Source organism: Amblyomma mixtum, chromosome 8 (assembly GCF_055824585.1).
Source record: "Amblyomma mixtum isolate Tamu chromosome 8, ASM5582458v1, whole genome shotgun sequence".
Lineage (NCBI taxonomy): Eukaryota > Metazoa > Arthropoda > Arachnida > Ixodida > Ixodidae > Amblyomma > Amblyomma mixtum.
In genome coordinates this window covers 21388315-21397612 of record NC_143019.1, presented here as the reverse complement: position 1 = coordinate 21397612, position 9298 = coordinate 21388315, and the positions used below count along the sequence as shown (strand labels likewise).

General features: G+C 49.8%; 2 protein-coding genes across 2 annotated transcripts; both read right to left on the bottom strand.

Moving 5' to 3' along the window:
- Positions 1-1631: 1631 nt before the first annotated feature.
- On the bottom strand, positions 1632-5144 carry LOC149331651 (uncharacterized). Its single transcript, XM_089557391.1, has 2 exons — positions 5139-5144; positions 1632-2912 (listed from the first exon to the last, which is right to left on the bottom strand). The coding sequence occupies exons 1-2, from the start codon at positions 5142-5144 to the stop codon at positions 1755-1757; spliced, it is 1164 nt and encodes a 387-aa protein (XP_089413517.1). The 3' UTR covers positions 1632-1754.
- Positions 5145-6012: 868 nt separating this feature from the next.
- LOC149331650 (TNF receptor-associated factor 6-like) lies at positions 6013-8597 on the bottom strand. The gene is made up of 2 exons (XM_089555537.1): positions 8290-8597; positions 6013-7173 (listed from the first exon to the last, which is right to left on the bottom strand). The coding sequence occupies exons 1-2, from the start codon at positions 8572-8574 to the stop codon at positions 6013-6015; spliced, it is 1446 nt and encodes a 481-aa protein (XP_089411663.1). The 5' UTR covers positions 8575-8597.
- Positions 8598-9298: the final 701 nt, after the last annotated feature.

Here is a 9298-nt window from a genome sequence, read left to right as displayed (position 1 = left end):
CTTACGCCGCCGCCGAGTGATTCCGTTCTTTTGCGGGCGCAAGTCAGCCCAAATAAAGAGCTTCATTTCCAGGTCTTGTTGGTGTCCTACTGACCGCTAGACTGCCGTCACTACAACGTGACAATATGTATAGTATTGCAGCAGCCTTGTTCGTTCTTTTAACAGAGCGGAAAGGGAAATCTTGCGCGTTCTCATCGTGCTGATTTTTCGAAGCCGGTGACGGCAGTAAACATGACTCTAAATTTAATGCCAACGGCGCTAAAAGATAGCTTGCTGATTTACGGACCAGCGGCTACGGCCACTTTTTTTTTTTTTTTCAGCCAGTGTCCGCTTGGGCGGACGCGGTTGATGCGGCGCGCATCTTTTCTTGTTTCTGCTTTCCTCTTATTTTTCAACTCTCCTCTATCTGCACGTGCCAGCGGTGGTGGCTCGGCTCGAGCCACTCGGCAGCCCCGTGCGCTTTCCTTTTAATCCTTCTCTCAGTCACAGCAACAACAACAACAACACGGAGACAGCGAGACTATGCGCTCTTCTCGAGCGCCTGCCTGCCGCAGTCGGAGCTAGCCTTGGTGCTGGCGGCTGTCGTCATCTCTTACGTAGTACTATGGGCGGGATTTCCGGCGCACTCTGAGCGTTCAGCTCCCGAATCGGATACGAAAAGCCTGAAAAATGAATCGGCAATATCTCAATAGCTGTTGCACTTAGAATCTTCACAGTCTTCAGTATTGCGTTTGCAATATGCAGCGTTAAGTGGAGGGTTAACAAGGTACTTATCGAAATTCGGCTAATGAAATAAATTAGACCACTATGTCGTTATATTGTCTCCACTGAGCCGAATATATATTCCGTGAAGGCGGCATTCACGACACTATAAGCGCCTTTTTTTTTTATCTAAACGGTTAAAAAAAAACCCCTGCATGATTTTCCAAAACTCTTAGAATTCACGCCATCGGATGCGGTCATCACGAGACAGCAACAGCATACAACAAAATGATCCTCTCCATGCCAGCGCGGTGGCTCAGTGGTTATGGTGCTCGGCGGCTGATCTGAAAGACGCGTGCTCGATCACTGGCCACGGCGGTCGAATTTCGACGCAGGCGAAGTTTTAGAGGCCCGTGTTCTGTGCGGTGTCAGCGCACGTTAAAGAACCCCAGGTGGTCGAAATTTCCGGAGCCCTTCACTGCGGTATCCCTCATAGCCTGAATCGCTTTGGGACGCTAAACTCCCTAAAACTAAACCGATCCTCTCTTTCCACCCGCATAAATTAGCATACTGTCGGTGGCAGACAACTCGAAAGTGGCAAAACCGAGACCACTTGCTTATAGCTTACATCCATTCGGACAATGCCAACCAAGCTGCGCCCACAAGGTACAAAGTATGCGTTTAATTACGACAATGTGCGAACCCGAAAGCGACGTGGGCACTGTTTACCTGGGAGGGAGTGCCCCTGCGCAGTCCGAGATTAAACTTTGTCTTATCCCTAGGTTTACACACCTAAACGATCGCCACGTCCATAAAACAGTCATTTATTTATATCATTTTTAGATTTCGAAATTGCGCGTCTGAGAGCCTAGAACAGTGATCTTTTATATATATTTCAGTTCTAGGCAATAAACACAGGCAGGGGAATGTCAGAGGCAGCAATGAACGAGCAGCGTTCTTTATTGGTCACGGTGTGAAATCTGGAGCTTAAGAAAAACTGCTGCCAGGTGCCCGCGCATAAATGCGTCGAAGCTGTCTCGGCCCGGGGCTAATCAGGGCAGCACCTCGAATCTCACCCTGATCTGGACATCTTTCACGTAGCCGTCACTGATGATATCATCGAGGACAATCGCATTTGAGGTATAAAGTGCCGCAGAATCGTCTGATGCTAGCGGCTTTTGACAAAAAGGATCATCACCAGAAATGCAGTCTCTGAGCTCACGTTCCGCCCCTCCATTTGGGTGCACAACGGCCAGTTTTATTGTTGGCTTGAACGGCCACTGAAGAGCGTCGTCCATGGCACCACTGTACAAACAGAACCAAGCATGGAGTGACATTTTTCGCGTTGCATTTTGAATGAGTAGCAATCCAGGTGACATATAATAGCCGCATAGATATACTTTATCTCCTTTGTACTGGGACCACCCATCCTTAAAAGCTTTTTCTCGGGGGGATTGGAAGTTTTTCACGAAAAACTCGCAGCGCCTCACCTGCCTTTCACTGTGCCCCAACACTCCGTCGCTGCAGTCTCCTGCATTCCTTCTTTCGGTCATGCCTTCCTTGACCTCCTTTATTCCACCTAAAATCTGGGAAGCCTTTTCAAGGATCTCCCCGGCCGCTTCTTCCGACTCGCCTATCACTGCTTTTTCTAGTCTATCCAGGCGGTTGAAAAGAATTACCATACCCTCGCTGTTGGCAACCCAACGTTCCCTCGTATCCTTCCTAAACCCTGTTATTTCATCGAAGCATTTCTTCTGAGTCTCCCTTTGTTCTGTCCTTCCTTGGACCACTTCTCGTCCCATGGTGTCATTCAGAGCGTTAATACCGCTCCGCAGTTCACTCAGTGCTTCTTGGCAGTTGTTCACGCCGTGGACTTCACTGAGCCGGTCACTATTGTCACCGCTTCCGACGAGAAAACGCTCAAGAAGTGCTTTCATTTCGTCTGCCCGTCCTTCCAAGCTCTGCTTGAACGATGCCAGAAGCGCCGCACCGTTTCTGCCGCTGGCCTCCCCTCCGCACTCGGGTGCAGCAGGCGTAGCAGTGGTGCAGCAGTCCGATCTAAAATGCCTGCAGACGTCGCTGCAAAGAACAACGGCCGACCATTTGGGGCAGCAGATGGATTGGTATCCGCATTCTCGATGGAAGTGCTGGACGATCTTGGATGCAGGCAGTACTTCCCCGCAGTTACTTTCCTTATTCCAGCATTGGACCTGCAAGCGATAAAGCGCACACCGCTTTTATAACGCAAAAGTCGAGACAAACACAAAATTCTGCTGCTCCGTTTCTGTAACCTGCGTTCAGGTTTTTGAGAACCGAGCGCTTTGGAGAAAGGGGAGTGATTACCGGAACGGTCGGGATTTTTTTTTCAGACAGTCGCGAAAGAACCGACATTACAATTGATACGAAAGAAGCGAAACAGTATTTGAAATGAAGATGAGCAGAGGGAAGTACATTTTAAATCTCGCCAGTTGATGGCACACTTCTAGCGCGAGTGCCATCGGCGCTGAAGCCCATCACGTGACCAGCGCCGCTGACGCGACCTGCGCGCCAAGATGTCACCGCAAGATGCGCCGCCTAGCCACAAGCGCGCCATCTACGACGGCAAGACCGTGCTGTAGGAGCTTACGCTGAAACCAAGCGCTGGGCTTTCATTGCAAACAGGGAAGGTGCCACAAAGACATTCTAACGGTGGTTACTTGCTAAATATTTTTCGACCCTATATACCGGCTTAATGTGTGATCGCCTGCTGTTTGAGCTCGGCATACGCCAAATGGTGGAGAGGTTTAAGGACGTATTGTTCGAAGCGTCCGCGCTCGAGACTTCTCCCAACATCAGCTGCGTTAGTTAAAAGCATTACTAAGAACGCATAATATCAGGTCATTTTTATCAGTAATGCTGTCGATCACTGTTGGACATGAAAAGAATACATAATTGAACAGAAAGGAAAAGTATTGACAACCACATGCCGACAGTGCATTCCGAACCCACGAGCCACGACCTCCGCATGTAGCGTGCGGTGCCCAACCGCATGCGTTACGCCTATTACGTTGGACCGCATCTTCTTTGCATGTAGCCTCACCTTTAACCAGGTTTAAAGCCTCCAAGAGCGCGTACCGGCCAGCTTTCGGGAATTAGTCGCTTCCTTCTTTCTTTAACTCGCCCAACAACTTGGAATGTGTAGGTTTCCGAGACGTGAAGAATAAACCACGATAAAAATCAAACTTCATGCATGACATCCCTCTATCTCTCGAAAATCACGCCAGCGTCTCACACGGCTCATTAAAGGCCCTCTAAAACAAGAATCTGCATTCGCAGAACAGTTGCACAAAAGACAAACTGCCCTGCCATTCCAACTCGCATTCAGAGTTCATATATACAGGGTGTCCCAGCTACTGCTGCAGCCTTGATCGCTCTGTTAACAGAATCTACAGCCGGCAGCGGACCAGTGAATATTTCGGTGAAAAATAATAAATCGCAAGACGATCAGCCAGCGAGCCAGAGCGGAAAGGAAAATCTTGCACATTATCATCAGGCTGCTTTTTCGAAGCCGCTGAGAATAGGTAGCGTGAATCTCACTTCAATGCCAATGACGAAAAAAGAGCGCGTGCTGCTCACGGAGGCAGTGACTATGCGGTCTTCTCGAGCGCCTGTCTGCCGCGGTCGCATCTATAGCCTTTGTGCTGCCGGTTGTCGTGGGCGGGATATCATGGGCGGGATTTGCGACGCACTCTGAGCGTGCAGTTCCCGAATCGAATACGAAAAGGCTGAAAATTCAATCGCGAATATCAATATCTGTTCCACTTTGAATCTTTGCAGCCTTCAATATTGCGATTGCAGTATGCAGCGTAAAGTGAAGGGTTAAAAAGATAATTAGCGAAATTTGGCTAATTAAATATATTTGACCGCTTTGTCTTATCTTGTGCCCGCCGAGCCGAATATGCATTCTGTGAAGGCGGCATTCATGGCACTATCAGCGCCTTTTTATTTTTTAATCTGTAAACGGTAAAAAAAAAAAACACCCTGTATGCTTTTCCAAAACTGCTAGAATTCACGCCTTCAGCCGAGGTCATCACAAGACAGCAACAGCATACAACAAAATAATCCTCTCCAAGCCGCCGCGGTGGCTGAGTGGTTATAGGGTTCGGCTGCTAACTCGAAAGACGCGGGTTCGATCCCGACCGCGGCAGTCGACTTTCGACGGAGGCGAAGTTCTAGAGGCTCGTGTTCTGTGCGATGTCAGCGCACGTTAAAGAACCCCAGGTGGTCGAAATTTCCGGAGCCCTTCACTGCGGTGTCCCTCATAGCCTGAATCGCTTTGGGACGCTAAACTCCCTAAAACTAAACCGATCCTCTCTTTCCACCTGCATAAATTAGCATACTGTCAGTGCCAGACAAATCGAAAGTGGCAATACCGAGACTACTTGCTTATAGCTTACATCCATTCGGACAATGCCAACCAAGCTGCGCCCACAAGGTACAAAGTATGCGTTTAGTTACGACAATGTGCGAATCCGAAAGCGACGTGGGCACTGTTTACCTGGGAGGGAGTGCCCCTGTGCAGTCCGAGATAAAACTTTGTCTTATCCCTAGGTTTCGTTGGTTGGTTTATGGGGTTTAACGTCCCAAAGCGACTAAGGCTATGAGAGACGCCGTAGTGGAGGGCTCCGGAAATTTCGACCACTTGGGGTTCTTTAACGTGCACTGACATCGCACAGTACACGGGCCTCTAGAATTTCTCCTCCAAAGAAATTCCAGTCGCCGCGGCCGGGATCGAACCCGCGTCTTTTGGGTCAGCAGCCGAGCACCATAGCCACTGAGCCACCGCGGCGGCGCTATCCCTAGGTTTACACACCTAAACAATCGTCACGTCCATAAAACAGTCATTTATTTACATCATTTTTAGATTTCAAAATTCCGCGTCTGAGAGCCTAGAACAGTGATCTTTTATATATATGTAATAAAGAGAGTTGGGGTTTGCTGCCCCAGCGGCTAGCGCCGACGAAGAAGATAGAAGACGAAGCTGACGAAGCTCGGGAGCGCGTTTGCGAACGCTGGCCTGCTGAGCAGCACCGCTTGAACAAAGACCGGCCGTTCACACTAATTGTGCGAGTTGTCTCATTACAATTATTTCAGTTCTAGGCAATAAACACAGGCAGGGGCATGTCAGAGGCAGCAATGAACGAGCAGCGTTCTTTATTGGTCACGGTGTGAAATCTGGAGCTTAACAAAAACTGCTGCCAGGTGCACGCGCATAAATGCGTCGAAGCTGTCTTCCCCCCCCCCCCCCCCCTGTTCTCGGCCCGGGGATAATCAGGGCACCACCTCGAATCTCACCCTGATCTGGTCATCTTTCACGTAGCCGTCACTGATGATATCATCAAGGTCAATCGCATGTAAGGTATAAAGTCCCGAAGAATCGTCTGATGCCACCGGCTTTTGACAAGCAGGATCATCACTAGAAAAGTAGAATCTGAGCTCACGTTCCGCCCCTCCATTTGGGTGCACAACGGCCAGTTTTATTGTTGGCTTGAACGGCCACTGAAGAGCGTCGTCCATGGCACCACTGTACAAACAGAACCAAGCATGGAGTGACATTTTTCGCCTTGCATTTTGAATGAGTAGCACTCCAGGTGACATAAAATAGCCGCATAGATATACTTTATCTCCTTTGTACTGGGACCACCCATCCTTAAAAGCTTTTTCTCGGAGGGATTGAAAATTTTTCACGAAAAACTCGCAGCGCCTCACCTGCCTTTCACTGTGCCCCAACACTCCGTCGCTGCAGTCTCCTGCATTCTTTCTTTCGGTCATGCCTTCCTTGACCTCCTTTATTCCACCTAAAATCTGGGAAGCCTTTTCAAGGATCTCCCCGGCCGCTTCTTCCGACTCGCCTATCACTGCTTTTTCTAGTCTATCCAGGCGGTTGAAAAGAATTACCATACCCTCGCTGTTGGCAACCCAACGTTCCCTCGTATCCTTCCTAAACCCTGTTATTTCATCGAAGCATTTCTTCTGAGTCTCCCTTTGTTCTGTCCTTCCTTGGACCACTTCTCGTCCCATGGTGTCATTCAGAGCGTTAATACCGCTCCGCAGTTCACTCAGTGCTTCTTGACAGTTGTTCACGCCGTGAACAACTTCACTGAGCCGGTCACTATTGGCGCCGCTTCCGACGAGAAGACGCTCACGAAGTGCTCTCATTTCGTCTGCCCGTCCTTCTAAGCTCTGCTTGAACGATGCCAGAAGCGCCGCACCGTTTCTGCATCTGGCCTCCCCTCCGCACTCGGGTGCAGCAGGCGTAGCAGTGGTGCAGCAGTCCGATCTAAAATGCCTGCAGACGTCGCTGCAAAGAACAACGGCCGAGCATTTGGGGCAGCAGATGGAATGGTATCCGCATTCTCGATGGAAGTGCTGGACGATCTTGGATGCAGGCAGTACTTCCCCGCAGTTACTTTCCTTATTCCAGCATTGGACCTGCAAGTGATAACGCGCACAGCGCTTTTACAACGCTAAGATCGAGACAAACACAAAATTCTGCTGCACTATTTTTGTAACTTACGTTCTGGCTTTTGGAAACCAAGCGCTTTGGCGAATGCCGAGTGATTATCGGAACGTTCGTGATTTTCAATTTAGACAGTCGAAAAAGAACCGACATTACAATTGATGCGAAAGATGCAAAACAGTCTTCGAAATCAGCATGAGCAGAAGGGGGTACATTTTACAGCTCGACTGTTAGCGGTTCACTTCTAGCGCGATTGGCGTCGGAGCTGAAGCCCATCACGCGTGACCAGCGCCGCTCACGCGACCTGCGCGCCAGGATGTCGCCGCAAGATGCGCCCCCTAGCCGCAAGCGCGCCACCTACGAAGGCAAAACCGTTCTGTACGAGCTTCCGTTGAAGCCAAGGGCTGGCCTCTCATTGCTGAGAGTTAAGTTGCCACAAAGACATTTTAACGATGGTTACTTGCTAAATTTTTCGACCATACATGCCGGCGGAGAGGTTCAAGGCCGCATTGTGCGAAGCGTTCACGCTCGAGATTTCTCCCAACATCAGCTGCGTCAGTTAAAAGCATTACTGAGAACGCATAATATCTGGGTAATTTTTTTCAGTAATGGTATCGATCACTGTTGGTCAATAAAAGATCACATAATTCAACAGAAAGGAAATTAATCGACAGCCACATGCCGCCACTGCATTCCGAACCCACGACCTCTGCATTTAGCGTTGTGGTACCCTACTTTATTTACGCCTTTTACGTTCGAGCGCATCTGCTTTGTATGTAGCCTCACTTTTAATCAGGTTTAAAGCGCTCCATGAACGCGCACCTCTAGCTTTCGGGAATTTGTCGCTTCCTTCTTCCTTCCTCCTTCTAACTCGCCCAACAGCTTACCTTATCCTTCTAAGGAATGCGTAGCTTTCGAGCCGTGAAGAAGAAACCACGATAAAAATCAAACTTCATGCATGGTATGCCTAAGCCTCTAGAAAATGACACCAGCGTCTCACAGGGCTCATTAAAGGCCCTCTATAACAAGGGTCTGCATTCGCAGAACAGTTGCACAAAAGGCAGAGTCATTCCTTCTTTCGCCCTTACCTTTCTTTTCAGCAGCTCCTCGACGGGGAACTCGTTCAGTTCAACGTCATCCTCGTCACAGCGATGGCCGTCGAGCGGGCACACAATGGCGTCGTCCTGGGCGCACTGCTCGTAGCAGGACTCGCACAGAGTGTGTGCGCACGGAAGAAACGCGGTCCTCTTCCGCACCAGTCCACAGACGCCGCATACTCTGTGTGACGGAATGGGTTTCACGAAGCGTAGGGGCTTCCAGTCGAGCTCCACGGAGAAGCCTACCACAGTGTACTGCCAGATTTCAGGAGCCATCACTCCAGGCGTCCACTCTCAGCTCGGCGGTGTGCACGATCTGACTTTTTCCGCCCCTCGGAATGCGCGCTCTTATCGCTTTTTGCTTGCTCTCCCCCCCCCCCCCCCCTTTCTTTTTTCTTGCCGGTCGTCAAGGCGGCAACGCCCCCAATACCAGCTGCCTCTCGTTCCTCGCCTCGCGGATGCTGTTCATGCGGCGAAAGTTATCAGTTATGCAGCCTTCGTAATGCACTCCTTCAAAAAATGAAAGGAAAGAAGAACCCTGATAGCAAGCTGCAAACTAGGCGACCACAACTGCTCCCCCACATACACCGAGTGGTTCACAGCTTTAAAAACGTGGCAAGCCGCTACGACGTACAGAATTTGTCAACAATATACAGCCCAAGGGGTTTGCTTTCAAATCGTGCAGCGGAGCCTTTAAGCACATTTGATAGTCCTAAGCTTGTGAAGCATGTGGACTTAAGTTCTTCCCGCCTTCGTGAGATTAGGGTCCCTGAGTATGCAAGAGGTGCCGCACTTCCGAGCTCAGAAGCCGACCCCTTGGGCTGTATACATTTGACAAACACTGTACCTGTCTTGTTCTCCGCACCCAGAAAGCTGAGTGGGTTGTACTCACAGATCGGGCAAAAGAAGAAACCCGACAGCGATAAGAGGCATGACAAGTATGTTGTTTCCTGCGCCGTCAGCGTGGTGCATGAAATCCCACTGACATGTGGAAGCGTCT

Excerpts from the sequence above, each read along its gene's own strand:
- LOC149331650 (XM_089555537.1), bottom strand. The coding sequence starts at position 8,574 with ATGGCTCCTGAAATCTGGCAGTACACTGTGGTAGGCTTCTCCGTGGAG. Across the intron at positions 7,174-8,289 it reads AGGAGCTGCTGAAAAGAAAG|GTCCAATGCTGGAATAAGGA; the intron begins GTAAGGGCGAAA and ends TATCACTTGCAG.